General features: G+C 35.3%; 1 protein-coding gene across 1 annotated transcript in view; it reads right to left on the bottom strand.

Annotated features, from left to right (window-relative positions):
- OTOGL (otogelin like) overlaps window positions 1-18,535 on the bottom strand; it is a 165,044-nt gene that overhangs the window by 52,925 nt on the left and 93,584 nt on the right. The window contains exons 28-34 of the mRNA XM_050749267.1: window positions 18,326-18,445; window positions 15,508-15,624; window positions 12,175-12,331; window positions 11,479-11,505; window positions 7,085-7,252; window positions 5,122-5,400; window positions 2,148-2,265 (exon numbers count right to left, since the gene is read on the bottom strand). Of these exons, the coding sequence (XP_050605224.1) occupies window positions 2,148-2,265; window positions 5,122-5,400; window positions 7,085-7,252; window positions 11,479-11,505; window positions 12,175-12,331; window positions 15,508-15,624; window positions 18,326-18,445 (986 nt within the window). The remainder of the gene's footprint in view (window positions 1-2,147; window positions 2,266-5,121; window positions 5,401-7,084; window positions 7,253-11,478; window positions 11,506-12,174; window positions 12,332-15,507; window positions 15,625-18,325; window positions 18,446-18,535) is intronic.

The following is an 18,535-nucleotide window of genomic DNA, read 5'->3' as shown; positions in this document are numbered from 1 at the left end:
CAGCCTCCTGAGTGGCTGGGACTACTGGCATGTGTCACCATGCCTGGCTAATTTTTTCTATTTTTTTGTAGAGATGTGGTTTCGTCATGTTGCCCAGGCTGATGGTGAATTCCTGGGCTCAAGCAATGAGCCTGCCTCAGCCTCCCAAAGTGCTGGGATTACAGGCATAAACCCTGGCACCTTGCCAGTTTATTGAGATTTCAACCTGTATTGATTACACTGTTGCTTTCCACTCTTATACTCCCCTCACGTCCAAGCAGATTGGCATGTTCTTTGACACTATCCTTGCCTTGACGGTGTTTGTAGAACAAATACAGCATCTTCAGTGGTCTCCCTGCCTGTTATTAATCCTAAACTCACTGAAAAGATATTAGTGATCTCTAGGTGGAAGGGATGAACATGGTTGTAGTTATTTTGAGAACAGGGAAAGGAAGGAGCAGAAGCTATAGTTTTCAAGAATATTAGGACCTGTGCCCAAATCTGGGGCAGTGCTCTGGAACGACATGGTTGTATAAGAGCCTGAAGAGATTCTATTTCAAGCCCTAGGATATCTGGCCTTGGTAAGAATCCCCAGTCCTTGTTTGGAGCACAGAAGCCAAGGAAGAGTCTCAAATTTCAAGAGGCCATGTTGTGGGCCAAAGACAGGAAGGAACATGAGAATGCTTTTCTGCTAAAGGAATGGAGACAAAATAATGACTGAGAGGGCATTTTCCTATGTCCAATAAAGGCTCAGAGTTCAATTTATTCTAAATCAAAGGAAAAAAATATAATCCTTCAGGTGCAACCAACTCTAATTATTGTATTAATACATACTACAGAGAATTCATACAGATATTGCTATAAAAAGGCTTGCTCGTCTGCCTCTAGAATATACTAGCAGTTTTAACTAATATATTTAAATATTTTAAAAACATTTCCATTGCCTCGTCTGTAAAGAATTTGAACTAAAAGTGTTGAAGGTCTCGTTTCATTCCAGATGGAAACAAACTAACTTGGCACTAAAGGTAAATGCTGCTCAGAAGACCCTTGTTCTTGGAGGCAAATCCAGGCAACGCTTTTTAAAGACAAGAAAAGTTAACTTCTGTCTTAATGAGGTTTAATGAAACACATTTAGCCATCTCCTGGATACCTCCTTCACAAGTGATTTTTTTAAAACATAAACAGCTTAGCTTATATAACTGTTTGTTTCATAAAATGAAGTTGAGTAATAAAACTTTTAACTAGCATATGATATTCTTATTCTCCTCTAAATTTTGTGAAGTGGAAGAAAAAAGAAAAATGGAAGTTACTGAATCACTGAAAGACAAAGTCTAGTTAGTTATTGTTTATTTGAGTCAACATCAATTTTTATGCAACTCAACTATTTTGCAGTTGTTTGATGCAAGTCAAAACCACAGCCATCCTTGTAAAATACTTTTCAAAAAACCATTAACAGCCATGTCTTCTGTCTTACAGTAAAAGGCAAAGTCCTTACAACAGGTACAAAGCCTTATATGATTTGCCCACTACTATTATCATCTGGTCTCATCTCCCACTTCTCTCCATTTTGCTCACTTTGTTCTAACTTATTACCTCCTTGCTGATCCTCAAACACAAAACACATTCCCACTACAAGACCTTTGCACTGTTCTCAAATTAAAGACTCTTCCCCAAATATCCACCTGGCCAGCCCCTTCACTACATTTAGATCTCTGACCAGATGTTACCTTGTCAGGGTGCTCTTCCCTGACCACCAATATTAATTAGCAAACACACACACACACACACACACACACACACACACACACACACACACACACGCCTTATGCTGTCTCCCTCACCTTCCTTTATTTTTCTCTGTAACACATATCCGCCATAACAATATGTTGCATTATATATTTACATTTTTGTTTGGTTATTTTCTGCTCAATCCAACAGTATGGAAGCTTCATGAGGGCAAATACTTGTCTATTTTGTTCAGTATTGTCTCCCCAGCAGCAAGAAGATTGCCTACCACATAGTAGACGTTCAATAACTACTTCTTGATTTAAGTGAAATTAATAACATATACAACTTCAGAATGGCTGTTTTTAAATCTTGAAAAAATTAACTAAAAACAGAATTTGCTAAGGCTGGACTTTGATCACTGATTGATAAACATTACTTACGGTGGAAGAAATTCGCATGCTACTGCTTCAGGGTCACTACAGGTTTTAAAACAGGGTGTTGCACAAGGTTCATATCTCCATTCACACATCCTCCTGTAAGGCACTGCTGTCTGGATTTCTGGGAAAAAATAAAGTTTAGATTGTGTGCATATTTAATACATAGCTTGAAAACTAATAATTTCTTTTCTTTTTTTTTTTTTTGAGACAGAGTCTTGCTCTGTCATCCAGGCCTGAGTACAGTGGCACTATCTCGGCTCCCCACAACCTCTGCCTCCTGGGTTCAAGTGATTCTCGTGCCTCAGCCTCCCAAGTAGCTGGGACTACAGGCACACGCCACCATGCCCAGTTAATTTTTATATTTGTAATAGAAATGGGGTTTTGCCATATTGACCAGGCTGGTCTCGAATTCCTGACCTCAGGTGATCCATCTGCCTTGGCCTCCCAAAATGCTGGGATTACAGGTGTGAACTACTGCGCCTGGCCAAAAACTAACAATTTCTTAAATGAACCCTCCTAGGGTTTGACCCTTCTTTGACGACAATGCTACAGGAAAGACAGAACTGAAGAAAAAAACACTGTTATTTCTTGGTGATCAAAGCATTACATGCTCAGATTAAATATCTAGATGTACACCTATCTTCCAAAGATTTAAAAAAGCAAGGGGTTGGAGGAGGCTGAGGAAAATTCAAAGCATTCTTTTTATATATATATATATATATATATATATATATATATATGTAGTGGGTTTTCATCTGTCTTCACATCATAATACCAAACACTTGTTTAGAATTTTACTTTTTGCAAAGTGATTGTCCGTCCATTATTCTATTTTATCCTGCAAAAACCCTATTAAGTAGATATTATTTCTAATTTATAAATGAGGAAATTGAGTCTCACAGCAGCCAAGAAACTTGGCAAGTTCAAACAATTAGAAAAATGACAAGACCAAACACATTTCATGAACTCAAATCTAGGAAGAATATTCTGTTGTTTTTCTCACAAAACTTAGCACATTGCCTTGTACCAGATAAGTAGTTTTTGAATACAAAATACATGGGCGGATTTGAAAAATACATGCATACAGTTCTAAAATCTCCCTTGATTGAAGTTTTTCTCCTGCAAGGTCTGCTAATACTCTCCCCTTCCCACAGCATAGAGAAGTCCTTGTGTAGCAGTTCAAAGATATCTCTGAACAAGAGAACCTCTTAAGACAGAAAATTCAGGAGGCAGGTATGTTTCTTGGACTCTGGATACAGAATTCAATTCCAAATTATAGCAAGGAAAATAAGTCTTTTTGGAAAGCATCTATGTATCTAAAGACTTAAGTAATTGCTGAACTTGAGTTACTGGTCCCATGCATCCTGAAAGAGGACTGGTTCCAAGACTACAATAGGCTCCTGGAGTTTCCTAGGTTTCAGAAGCCCACAAAGATTGACTTCTGATATTCTGATGATGCCACGTGCTAAGCCTCAAATAGGACTACTAGGTCTGGTTCTAAGAGCACAGATTTCTAGAGCAGAGGGGAAATAGAGGCCTGGAAAGGTCAAATGTAGGTAAATTGAAGTAAGCAAATCACATCCACTCTATGGAATGCTATATAGATGTGTCAGTGGCTCCTTTTCTCAAGAGCACAGTGCAGGAGGACAGCTCTCCCCTTGGTTCTCCTTGCTTTCTCTCTCCCACTTGCAGTTCTAAAAACAACTGCAAAATATTCTGAGAGTTATCCTGAGGTAAGGAGGAATCTTCTGAAACAATCCAGGATCTGTTGCCATTCCCAACAGGATGTCCTGCAAAGTGTGTGCTCAGTGATTCCAGTTGCACCTGAAGTATCAAATCCAGAGCAGACTGCTTTCAGGGTCCCTCAACTGCAGTGCAACATGGAGCATGTGCAGACAAGATTCAGTTCACCCTGGGCTTTTCTGAGCCTAGAGGACTGGCTCACCATGAATCCTAGGCTTCTGTTGATTCTTGCCGTCTATCTGTAAGTAGTAAAATTCCTTTGCCTGACTTGTTTTGTGAGTATGTCACCACACTAAAGAATGTATGGACCACATCTAATAATGCAAATGGCAGAGATATTAGAACTTCTTTTGCTTTGTTCTGAGCTCGTTGCCCGAGTAAGAACCCTTGCAGAATTCTGGAATCTGGGTTTGCACAAAACCTCCTGCCAGACTTAGGCACCTTTGTATACAGGAACTATATTCAATAGGTAAAATTTTGAAGCTCAATTTGTGCTTTTTAAAATCCATTATTAGAAGGGCTTGCAGAAATATACCCTCAACAGAAAAGGCAAATTAACTGCTCTCTTGAACTGCTTTAGGAGGGCTCACAAGGATGAGACAATTTCTTGGGGAGACTCAAGATAGATATCAACCTCCTGGATTTTGAAAATAAAGCATGACTTTTAAACATTGCATAAAGAAGTAAAGCTCACTTCAGAAAATTCAATAGCTATAGACCTCAAAGGCTCTCTAGAAGTAAGATTAGGCTTCTGCTGAACTAGATAAATCTTCTAGAGGTCAATGGAAACAGATACCCTGTATCCAACTGACAGAGATAAACATATTGTCCTTATCACTAAGAATCAGATTAATAAGAATTTGCCTTCTAGGAAAGAAAAAGTAGATACAAACATTAGACAACAATGCCACATGAGTGGGCCCTGATTCCAATGTCCAGACAGCACTGGTAGTAATAATTGGGGTAATAATAATAAATCAGGTTATTTAGGATTGTTCTAAGCAATGTACATCAACTTATTCAACACTCACAATAACCCTATAAAGTGGGTATTATTATTTCTCCAATTTTATAGTTCAGTAAACTAGAGGGTATAGAGGTTAAGAAACTTACTTAAGGTCATAAAACCATCTGCTTATATACAGTAAGAATGGTTTTTAAATTAAATACATAAATATTCTGCCTAATATAAATTACCTATTTGTTCTCTTTTTGGACATCTCAGGAAACATACCTTCTATGCTGAAGCTACTTAAATGTTTAAATTCTTCAGAATCATCATATTTTGATGCTTTGACACTAGCACCTGTGAATATGATGAAAAAGCCTTTCTTGCTGTATAATTCAAATGCACTGTAACCAGGAATCCAGAGGCCCTGATGGTGGAAAAATGTTGCTCTCCGATGAAAGGCTGAATTTGCCTCCCACAGCTCCAAGCTAAGAGTATCACTGTCATGGACATAGAGAAAGTAGTTTGGCCTTTCAGCAGATTCCAAGGAAACAAGTGCCAATGCTGTAAAACATAGAACAGTGTAGATTCTCAGAAGAAGGAAGATCATCAACATTGGTATCACAAAATGTACTTATAAAGTAAACAAAATACTACTGCACAATTGCCAAACATAGGGCTGATCACTAATATTTCAGAATAAATTAGGAGATGCCTGAAAGAAGAAAAAAAGTAGTACTTTAAATTCAGTGAATAACAGTGATATCACTAAAAAGAAAAAAAAATCAGTCTTTGGTAACTTCTGTCTTTTAAATAATTTGTCCTTGGGGGAAAAAATAAATGTCAATGAGGACTCCAGAATGTACAATTTTATACAAGAAACTGAATGATTAATTGGACATACATTTGTGTTTGCAAGCTTTAACATTTACAAATGTACAAAATCTACAAACGGCTAAATTGGATGATAAAAAAGGGAATAGAGAAATAGATCAATTTAGGGACGTAACTGCATTTCAGTATCACTGGGCTCTTTTAATGAGCAAATGTTCTTGAAAGAGAGTTTACTGTACCAAAAAGGGACTATTTATCCAACATTATTGTCAATTTCCCAAAAGATGATCAAATGGCTAATGGGCAATTGGGCTTTACAAAGCATTGAAGAATTATCACCTTTTTTTAGCTAGAGCTCTGAACATTTACCTTATATTTGTAAAACTCATGAAATAAAGGTTTTTAAATTGAGATGATTTTAGGCTGATTTTCTTAAACATCATTTGGATTTTTTTCTAGTAAAACCATTAGTTATTACAAATTGTAAAACGAAGAGTTTTCTCAAATTCAATATGGTTTCAAAGGCATTTATCATGTTGTAAAATTTAAGTTCTGCTGAGCACCAAAAGATGCCAAGAATAATAAAATAAATTTTTATATGAGAAAAAAATGTAACCAACATAATTTAGAACTTGATGGTGATAGGTGTTTTCAGAACTAAAAGAGTTCTTTTTAAAGGAAAGAAATAATTTATTCTAACTGGAGAATTGTGAGCATTCTCAGAACAAGCGAAAGTTAAGTCTGATGATTCATCCAACAAATAAATTCCTAAGCTGATAAAACATGTCATGCATGGTTCCAAGTAGACTGAACATCACTGGATCAGAAGGGAAACTACCACCAATCAGAACAGGTGCCAGGTGGATACAATCAGTACAGACCTGCAGGTGCAAACCAGTAAAAGTAGGACTAGGTTCAGGGCACTGAGGACATGTCCAGGAACCAGGACAGACAAGGCAGTTAAGGATAATAGAATAACAGACTGTCACAATGACTGTCTACACTCTGATTTATGTTCTTCATATAGAACTTCTTTGGTATCAATTCACAATTTACTTTTACTTTTGGGGGCATTAAAACCTTTCAAGTGTTAAGAATCAGTGGATGGTTTTTCAAAAACATCAAACTAAGTTCTGTGACTAATATTAAGAAAATTTTAGCTATATTTTATTTAACACCAAAAACTCAAACAATTGTCATTCTAACATATATATGCCAATAAATAAACAAAGAAATTATTTTGTATACAAAAGAGAAAGCTGGCTCTTGTGCCAATGTTATATTTTATTTCATATCCCTTAGAGCACTTTTTAAAAATGCCATGAACATATTAGATTCTCAATTAATATTTACTGAGTGGCTAAATCTTAAAATGTAAATGGAAAGCTAAACTCTTATTTTCAATTATACTTACATGATACCTTCTCTTTGAAAAGGCCTGGAGTGATCATAAAATAAAAAAATAAATTGGTATGAACACTGCTTCTTGGCAAAGAGAAAACGCTTCTGCTGGTCATATTGACCCCCAGAACAAGGCCACTCTGCCCATAGCTTGCCAGCATATATGGTCCTTCTCCAAGTCCTAGTTAAGTACAAATATGAGAATTATAAATTGGCACAGATTTTTAAAATTTCAATCTGTCATTTCAAAGAAATGTTTTAATAACAAAATACTTAAAAATATTGAGCAATTAGAAATTTATCACTAATAAAATAACTAAATTCTTCAAAAATAATGATGTATATACATAATGATGTATATGTATATGTTTGTGTTGTGGGTTATGTAAAATGTTGATATACATGTGATCGGTTGTTTCATAAAAGTTTAACCTTACTGCTCTCGGTGTATTTTACTTTCCCTCTTCTCTCATTTTTGTCTCAAAGCCAATTTAACTCAGCACATGCTGAAGAACGAGAAAAAAGATTCAAAGAATGTAAAGGCAAGACTTTCTTCCCCTTAAGGACTTAAGACCAGGCCTAAATAAAGGGGAAAGGATAATTGCATTGGAGGGATAAGAAGTCTTCCAATTAGGAAAGGGGAAGGAGAACCAAAATTTCCACCATAAAGACCAGGAGAAGAACAAAAAGACTGAGAGGATACACTATTTTCAGGTGTACTCTCCTCGCTGACCCATCATCTGGGACACATTGAGCAGCTGGGGACCCTTCTAAACGATGAGGAAAAGAGCTTCACTAGGGACTTTGGTACCCTGTATAGAGATAGAAACCTGAAACAGCTTTGCCCCCACATCAAGGTGGAGCTGAGCAGAAACAGTGGACAATTTTTCTTAACCTGGCTGCAGGAGACTCACCATCACAGTTACAAATGTTACAAATGCAGTGTTTCTCCATAAGCCAAAATACATGAGGACCAAAGAAAATTACAGCAATAGTCTCTACCTGGTAATGGCTAACTTTCTAGCATGGACAAGAGGAAAGTGACACAAACCTCCAAGATGCAAATATACTTCAAAGTATAAATATGTAGATTTGTACAAATATGTGAATAATATACAAATAATAAGATAAGTGAATTATAATGAGATACAATTCAAAATGGAGAAGATGTATATACAATTACAACTTGAGGACTTGAAGCACCCTTATGAATATTCAACATAAGAATGAGAAAGGAGAAGGAGAGCAAAACGAAACCTCTCCCCTGCTGCACATGCCCCTTAATACAGCAACCTGAAGAGACAATTGCCATCTGAGAAATCTGTTTGTATAAAAACCTAAAGCTTTTGAATTGACTCTTAGTTAATTGGTAGCTTGATTCTGGACTATTTTCGCCAGCAACTGGGAGACAAAAGTCATTGATCTTATCATTAATTTTAGGCAGGGAGAAGTACAATTCCACCATCTACTGAAAGCAATCATTTCCTGCAGTGATTCTTTAAAAACAGAAATGAGCATATCCTATCTAATAAAATTACTCTGAACTTAAAACTCATGTAACAATTTTTAGTAGGAAATTGAAGTTCTCCCTCACTTACAGAAATAGCATTTCAAATGCAAGCTTTACATTTTTAGTAAAAATCGTATAAATGAACACAAAGATATTATATAGAATCATTGTGCTAAGAATTATTGAAATAATCTCAGCAATAACCTTTGAATTCTTCTACTACTTTTTAGAATTCTTCCTACAGAATCACAATTATTTATTTATGTATGTGCTTTAAATATTATAAGTATCTTATAAGTATGTTATTACATAGTGTCTGGGATGTAACAAATAAAGAAAGGGAGAAATATGCCAGCTATAAATGCCCAAAAAGGACTAGGTAAATTTACAAGGGCTGTGAAATTTATTTGGGATGAAACAAATTAAGAATAACCATTTAAAATCATTTTCTATTCATTATCACTCTCCACAATCATCACAATTTTATATTCCCCTTCAACGTCTATCACTGTTGCATTGCTTTTACAAATTCTAACTCCCCTTGGCACATTGATGCCTTTCCCTATTACTCTGATCATAGGAAATTTATTCATCTGCCACTCCACTGAGCCAATCAGTGTCTCATGAAGGCCAAATGCCCCATGTTCATGCTCTGATATTATCAATACAGTATTACAAATGAAACTAGAAGAACAGGTTTGAAGGATTCTGTAACATATTAGAAGAATGAACCATCACTAGAGGTACTGCAGACTTGTTAACAGATAGCAAAATGTAGCAAGTAGCAAGAGGTAAAGAGATTCAATATGCATGGAAAATTCTGCTTCTGGGTACACAAGTCTGCAGAAGAAATGCCAGAAAATACAAAGGCACAGATGGAGACTGTCATAACAGAACTGGGTGAGACAGGAATCTCTGAGTGAGGAAGTTATTGGAGCATTTTCTCAGAGTGTTGTCTGTGTACATTATGTAGAACCTGTGATGACAATGTGCGGTGATCATCCCTACACTAGGATGTATTAACCATACAGTAGGCCATGTAGCATGGAGGTCATGCTCACTGGCCCTGAAGCAAATTGTTTACAAATCCCAGTTTGCCACATTTTGGCTAAGTGAATTTGGCAAAGCTATTTAATCTCTCTCTGCTTCAATTTCCTCTGAAAGTGTTGATAATAGCAAAATGCTGATAATAAAATAATAACATATTTTGAAGTTTAAATTATAGGATCTAGAGAAAGCAGTTAACACAACAAAAGCTTCTGTTATTGTTAATAGGCAATAAATCACATTTTAATTATGGAATCCAAAGATTGATGTGTTTTTGTGTGTGTGTGTGTGTGTGTGTATGCATGTACGTGTATGGCAGTCTCTTCACAATCTTGAACAGGACATATTTTTAGTTAGATTTTCTTTAACTACCACAGATATTTTTTAATGTTGAATTTGCCTCCTCTATCAAACTTCTATAAATGTAACAAATACAACTAAAATCAAAAATGCCAATTTTCTTTTTAATCATTATCTCTATTTCTCTGAAATTATCTAGCTGACACATTTCTCCAATAAGCCACCTGAAGTGCCTCAGATTGGTTGCTTGGCCCAGATTTCCTATAACTATTATTCTAACTGACACATCCATCATGGATCCAGAGTTTGCCCAGTTACTGACAAAATGGATACTTCCCTAGATCACTTTACTTGTCTGAATTAGGTTTTGAGGCCTGTGCCTTCCTCATTAAATAGTTTTGCAAAAAGACTCCAATTCTGCTATCTTCAAGTATTTTCACTAAAAACATAATTATCTGTCTCTTCTTACATCTATACCTTAGTTTTAGACAGCAGCATCTCTCAGATTTCTTATTGCAAATCTGGATGTTTGCTGAGACCTGGAGATTTTAATTATTATTGTATCAATAAGTTCTCATTCTGGTAATGTGTAAAGAATGATTTTTGCCTGCAATGATGGCAAATTAAATTCCTTACATTATTTCTTATGTCAGTGCATTTAGACTTTGTTTCTTTGATTTCCACAACGTAAGAAAAATGTGACTGTAGTCACCACACTGTGTAATCGATAACAGAACTTATTCCTCCCATCTAGCTGAAACTTTGTGCCCTTTAACCAACATCTGCCCTTTCCCTGTCCACTTCCCCACCACTAGCCTCCGGTAACCACAGTTCCATTCTCTACTTCTAAAAATTCAACTTTTTTGGATTTCGCAAATAAGTGAAATCATATGGTATTTGTCTCACTGTGCCTGACTTATTTCACTTAGCATAATGTTCCCTAGGTTCATCCATGTTGTTGCAAATGATAGAATTTCTTGGTTTTTAAGGAATGAAGAGCTAAAAGAAAAAATTTCAAATGTTCTCACCACAAAGAAATGGTAAATATTGTAGGTGATGGATATGCTAATTAGCCTGATTTGATCATTCCACAATGTGTACATGTATCAAAACACTACATTGTACCCAATAAATATATACAATTATATTTCTCAATTTAAAAATAAGATAAAATTGTAAAAAACATTTGAACAATGTTTACATTTATAAATAATGGTAAAGGTATGCCTTTGTTATAGATCTTTCATCCTTTTTATCTAAAAAATTAACTAACTTCACCCATCCATTCATTCATGTCATTCCAAAACTGTACTGAGGGCCTCCTAAATTCTGAGAACTTAATTTACACACTATTTTAGTTTTCAGGAAATAAATCTTAACACAAATACTCAGAAATTTTTGAAAATTTTAAAACTTAAAAGCTTTTATGGCATTATATAGTTGTGAACTATTTATAATTTGTTCACAGCATAAGTTGTTCAAAAACTTTTAACCTGAAAATACACCTAATAGAATACTATAGTGATATTTTTAATTGGAATGTCACATACCTTCATTGTAGTATTCACAATCAAGTGCTAAAAGAAAAAAAGAAAAAATATTAAACTATTTAAGAAGCCAATCGCTTACCTGAATGTGGGCAAGATATGGCTATATATTTATCAATAACTATGTGAAAGAATATAGAATGGTATTATTTAGGAACTTTTTCTGAGCAAAGAACATTCTTTAAGTGTTGTGCTGTAATTAAATTTCATATAATTGTTTTAAAATAGGAAAATATACCTGCCAATTTAGAAATCTCAACTGAAAGTGTTCAAATTGTAAGTTTGTTCAGATGTCTTACCACCTACACAAGTAAATTAAAAGTTTAAAGAGTCAAATCTGGAAGCAAATTCAAGGTGATTTTTTAAAAATATGTTTATCATCAGAACAATGAAACTTCATAGGCATAAAAGAAATAAAGTCATAAACAATTTCTCTAAGGATGGTATTTAAATAATTTATATTTCAAATGGTACAATGACAGCAATCAAACACAGAACAAAATATTATCTCACAATTTCTTTTTATAAGTCCTTTTGGTATTCTATAATTTATGACTGTCAAAGGAATATAAAATTTCATCATTTTAATTTAATTCTATTTCCATGAGTTTCCTGGCATTATTTCTAAGATAAATCAACAATTAATATGTATTTATTTATCAGTTCTCTACATAAAGATGTTCTAAGTAGGGTACTCACAACAAACAGTAGATGATCTCCAATGAATTGATATTCCTTCCTGACAACACTTGTATGCATACGCGGCTATACTAGTGCACAGACACTCACAGTCCCCACCAAGATTACAGTTACACGTATCCTCATGGCAATTTTTGGCAAAAGAAGTAACATCAATCTGAAACATGGTGAAAGATTACTTAATTTTAATAGATACTGATTATGATTTAAAGTCAACCCTCTAAAAGAAGATTATGTGTTTTCAAAGTTCCGTATTATCAGCTTAACACTGCCACCTAGAGAGTTCTCTTTATTTCAAACTTCTTTATTGCCCAAAGGAGAAAAAAATGTATTAGGAAAATGTCACATCAAAGAACTAGCAAAGGAAATAATAAGATTAATAAATACATAAAACTTCAACATTGGCAATATAACAGATTAATTTTTGGAAGCTTCTTTCATTACTGACGTAATCACATGGCATTAAAATAAGGGCATCTTCTGCTTCCAATTGTAATCTTATATAATTTTGTATCTTTCTTCCTTCTTTCCTTTCTTTTTTGTCCCCGCTTATGCAACATCCTAATGGCTATTAATGGTAATAGCAATCTTTAAAAACAACTTATTCTATTTACTTTATTTATTTTATTTGCATTATATTTAAGTAGCTGACAAAATTTAATATACTGACAATGCATTAGAAAAGGAGCAAGAGACTCAGGAAGCTGAGGCAGGAGAATCCGTTGAACTCGGGAGGCGGAAGTTGCACTGAGCCGAGATTGCGCCCTTGCACTATTGCACTCCACCCTGAGCGACAGAGCGAGACTCTGTCTCAAAAAAAAAAAAAAAAAAGCAAGGGGCTGGGAGCTGTAGCTCATGCCAGTAATCCCTGCACTTTGGGAGACCGAAGCAGGTGGATCACTTGAGATCAGGAGTTCAAGACAACCCTGGCCAACATGGCAAAACCCTGTCTCTATTAAAAATACAAAAATTAGCTGAGCATGGTGGCACGTCCTGTAGTCCCAGCTGTGGGAGACTGAGGCAGGAGAACCGCTTGAACCCAAAAGGTGGAGGTTATAATGAGCCGACATCAAGTCACTGGCCACACCATCTCAAAAAAAAATAAAAAAAGAAAGAAAAGAAAAGAAAAAGAAGCACAGTTTGCTGTCACTGAGCTGTATTTTATTTTTTAGGTCAGTTCATGGGTTAACTTTTCTTTTCAAGTGAAAAAGAACCAGCAGGCTCCGTGGTTCAGGACTCCAGACTTGACACAATATTTCTTGTCAAGCAGGTGTGATCCTTGGAAACTATGAGAAGTCTCAAAAGCAACCCTTTCTATAAACAAGACTCTAGTCTACCTATGTGGCTCTAATACGGCAGCCCTCAAACTTTTCTGTCTCAGAATCCCTTTACACTCTTAAAAAAATCACCGAGATCCCCAAGGAGATTTTGTTTATGGGATTATATCTACCAATATTTACTCTATTAGACATTAAAAATGAGACATTTAAAAATAACAATAGACATATGTTTACATGAATAACATGGTTTTAGTGAAAAATGCTTATACATGCCGAGAAATAGTGAAAAGAGTGCACTGTTTTACATTTTTGCAAATCTCTTTAATGTGTGGCTTAATAGCACACAGCTGGATTCTCATATCTGCTTCTTCATCTGGTCTATCATAATGTTTTTGTCTTGTTTGGGTTTGCGTTGAAGTAGATGAAGAAAATTCGGTTCCACACATATATTTAGTTGGAAACAAAGGAGTACTTTAATATCTTTTTCAGGTAATTGTGATATTCTTTGACACTATATCAAAATTCAAAAAAATATCATTTTCAAAAAGGCCGTTGCAATGTGAAATCTAAAACCACATCAATAAACTTTAACTTTGCTATGTTAAAATTATTTTTATATTTTGCCCTTTGAATGGATCTTTTACTTTTGCATGATTTTGTAACATCATGCATTGGTCATGTGGAAAATTTATGGACCCGTGCATATCTTCAAAATGTTGATGCATTTGATTACATACAATAGCTACAAGTCACGTTTGTTAATATCATCATCTAGATCATCAAAAAACTCATTAAGTATCAAAAACCTTATAAGCTAGCAGGGGTGGATCTAACTTTTACAAAACTCTAATTTTCCTTGAAAGTAAATTTTATCAAAGACAACAGACACCATCAGGTGTTTCCTTAAAGCCACAGACTCATTTCACACATTTCAAGAAAATATCTGCCAGGCGCAATGGCTCATGCCTGTAATCCCAGTCTTTTGGGGGGCAGAGGTGGGCAGATCATCTGAGGTCAGGAGTTCCAGAGCAGCCTGGCCAACATGATGAGACCCCGCCTCTACTAAAAATACAAAAATTAGCTGAGCATGGTGGCACACATCTATAATCCCAGCTACTTGGGAGGCTGAGGCAGGAGAATCGCTTGAACCGAGGAGGCAGAGGTTGTAGTCAGTCAAGATCATGCTACTGCACTCCAGCCTGGATGACAGAGCAAGACTCCATCAGAAAAAGAAAGAAGGAATGAAGGAAGGAAGAAAGGAAGGAGGGAGGGAGGGAGGGAAGGAAGGAAGGAAGGAAGGAAGGAAGGAAGGAAGGAAGGAAGGAAGGAAGGAAGGAAGGAAGGAAGGAAGGAAGGAAAATATCTGCCAAATATCCCTGTCTGACTGTCTGAATAACCACATATCATTTGTTCTTTGAAATAGAATGGCATTCCAAGAGAAAAACAACCATCTTAGCTCACAAGTCAAACAGTCATGCAAGTGACTTCCCTCAAGACCACTAACATAGCTTTGTATGCAGCAGAAATATTATATTACCTATTTTTTACCAATACATTGAAGTATTGCTTAAACTTCTATTGGGACCTAAAATAATCATGCTAGGAAGGAGCTTTGAAAGTGAAATTTCTATATAAGTTACATTCCATCTTGGGATGTGCTTCTAAAACCATTTCAAATGTGCTACAAGCAATACTTTTAAACTGTACTTTGAGTTGAGAATGCCCATTTGACAATGTTCTCTAAAGAAAAGTAAACATTTATGCTGTTAATCATAAAATGATGTATGTAAATAATGTTCCATAAACTAGAACAAATTATTACAAATATGCACAAAGGTACACTGTTAAATTAGATGGAGTAAGGGAGAAAATAAATCAACTAAATGTGCCAGTTGTACAGAAAAACAAACTAACACATAAGTCCCCCTAACAATAGTTAGGTGGTACATCTAAAAAGCCAGTGGGTCACCCAGTTATGTGTCATGTTCACCTCAGTATTATAGACACAGTAGAACATCTTTAAACTTGAGAGTTCATTAAAGTATTCATTTACCACATTGCGACAAGAAGCAAAAACATCGCTGTACAAAATGGAGCATTCTTTCTTGGCATAAGGAAATTTGTTTTGATGTGCCTCACAGGGTTTAATGGTTTCATCTGGATTTTCACACTGTTGAAAAAATATAAGAGAGAAAAGAAGTTTTTCAAGGGATAAGTTCTCAAGCAGAGTAACCTATCCGACTTCACTCATTACAATTGCACCTACTATATTCTCATCCTTTTAGATAGGATTTGCGTAAAGCACCTGCTCACATCCAATTCAATGTTAATTGCATATATTATTTTCGAAAGCAACTAAAAAGAATATTAAAATCATGGCAATATTAGAGATAGAGTGGTGATAAATGATTTTTAAATTATCTTAAACACAGCATTTGCATGACTTAAAAAATTACATGAGCATGACCTGTTTCTTTCATTTTCATCTTCTTTATTTCTGTCACAAATCATCTGAGAGGTTATATGTACTCAAATCTCTGCAGACTCAATTCCCATACATACAGCAATTTGGCCTCTTCCTCTCCTAATCCACTCCCCTGAAACTGCCCTGAAAAAGGTCATCCATGACCTCTTTATTGCTAAATATAAAGGCAATTTTTCAGTCTTCCATTTTGCTTGACTTTTGCTGCTTTTGATTCTATTTAATACTTTACCCTTCTTAAATGTCTCTCCTCATTTGGCTTTGGTGACACAATTTTCTGCTGGATTTCCTCTTGCTACATTGGCTGCTGTTCCCTAATCTCTTTCTCCCTGCTTTCTTTGCAAAGCTTAATTCTCAAATCTCTATTTTTCTCATTCGGTACATGTGTCCTGGCTTTAACGTTCTGAATATACTAGTAACTGCCAATCCCTATGTCCATCCCACATCTCCTTCCTGAATTTCAGAACTAAACATTTCCACCTAAATATCTCTGTCACTTCTCTCTCAGCAGGTCCTAACCATCCCTACCTCTATACCATTGTCCTTCCCCGACTATCTACATTCATTTCCTCCTCTTTGCCCTGCCTCAGGGAGGAACACCAGCATCCACCCAGGAAGCCAGGAAAGTAGGAGACCTTCTTGAAACCTCGAAATTCATCCTTCATAACACAGTCTTTCAGCAGATGCTGATGATTTTTATCATTAATGTTTCCCAAATTTGTACAGTTTTCTAAATCTCTACTGACTTAATATTTCTAGCTGGATTATAAGAGCCTCTTGGCCCTTGTATCTTACAGATCTATACTTTGCACTTCAGCCTACACCACAACCAAAATTAACTTCTTGAAATTCACTTTGTGCAACCATACTCTATCCAGCCTCTTGACGCCTTCTAGGTGGCTGCTCCCTCCTTTCCCTGTTAAATTCTTTCCGATAAATTTCACTTTCTTGGCTCCTATAAATCTTGTAAGATTCACCTCCAGGGTACCTTCTCCAGAAACCTTTCTTGGACCATCACAATCCCCATTTTGTGTGCACTTCTATCAAAGCAACTACTTTACTATGTTCTGACTGTTAATTTTTTAACCTCTAAATTTTCCACCTCTAGACTCTAAATTCCTTAAAGGCAGAGACTGTGATTTATCCATATTATGTGTCTGTATGTAATGGAAAATATTAAGTGCTAAATAAAAATAGTGAATTTTTTTAAATGACCTGAGTTTTAGCTTTGTCTATCAGGTGTGAATAAAAAACTTATTTTGAGGGGGTTTAAAATTATTTGACTACTCCTAATATTTAAGTACCATTAAAATAGTTACTTCTTAATTTATTTGCAGATACAAAAATGTAAAACAATTTTTTTTAAAAAAAAATTCTAAAGGTAACAAGATATAAGATAGCCACAGTTAAAAGGATTTTGTCTCTCTCAATATAGTAGATATTTTAGGTATTAAAAGGTACACTTTTGTACTCTTAAGCTTAGACCACACTCAAATATTACTGACTGGAATAAATGTTCTACCCCATCCCCTCTTTATTCCTTAAAGAGATTTAGACATATTAGTAAACTAGGCAAAGTAGAGAAGTAACTAACCAAATGGCAATCAATCAGGAAATTGTGGTTTCAAACACCGCTATCAGTTAAAAAGAACAACAGGCTAAAAAAGAAAGTAGAAGAAAGAATAGAACCGATTTCCAATTTGACTCTGTTTTCTGAGTTCAGAATTTTTCAAAATGTGTTTCATATAACACTACTTCCTTGAGAACTAATAAATAAAAATATAGATTATGTCAGTCAGTTTAGACAATCCTTCAAACATGTCCCTCCTTTATAGGCTTATAATGCCTCAAGAAACCCTTTGAAAGAAAAATATGTAAAAGTTAATTTATCCAACTGCCGCCAAAGGTAGTTGACCACAATCCACCCACCCACACACATACACACACATCCCCCTTTATTTCATATAATACAGTAACATGGCTGTTAAGAAATTCTGTCTTCATTTATTTATTGCTTTGAACTGGCAAAAGTTCCACCATCCTTCAAAATGCAGATACATTGATAAGGCATTTTGCTATGGTGAGGAAAACATGAGGGAGAAGAGATGAATTGGCATGTCACCTCTGCTACTTTCTAGCCATATAATATTAGACAAGTCATTTAACCTCCCTGAGCCTCAATTTCTTCATCTATAATAAGGAGAAAACATCCTTTATATAAGGTAATCAGAAAAATTACATGAGAAGATAAATATGAACATTTATCAGCTATAAATTACTATGAAAATAGTATGTAAAATAATATTACCTAAATAAGAATAAAATGTTCTAGTGAAAAAATATTCTTAAAAATTTCTGTTGACTTCTAAAGTACATTTCTGTAACTTACCTGTCCTAATGCCCAACTATCTCCAAATACCTGAGCATTTCTCACTTCCAAGTTATTAGATGTGGTCATGTCATTTGAAGTGCATTTGTCAAAGTTTCCACACAATCCTGATAGCTTGTTCTAAAGTAAGAGAAAATCACCAGGAAATATTCTATATTCACTTTAACATTTAAAGACTCATGTTCATTAAAACTTTTGAGACATTTCAAA

This window comes from Macaca thibetana, chromosome 11, assembly GCF_024542745.1.
Source record: "Macaca thibetana thibetana isolate TM-01 chromosome 11, ASM2454274v1, whole genome shotgun sequence".
NCBI lineage: Eukaryota > Metazoa > Chordata > Mammalia > Primates > Cercopithecidae > Macaca > Macaca thibetana.
Note: the sequence above shows the minus strand (reverse complement) of the source record. Positions and strands in the feature narration are given on the sequence as shown.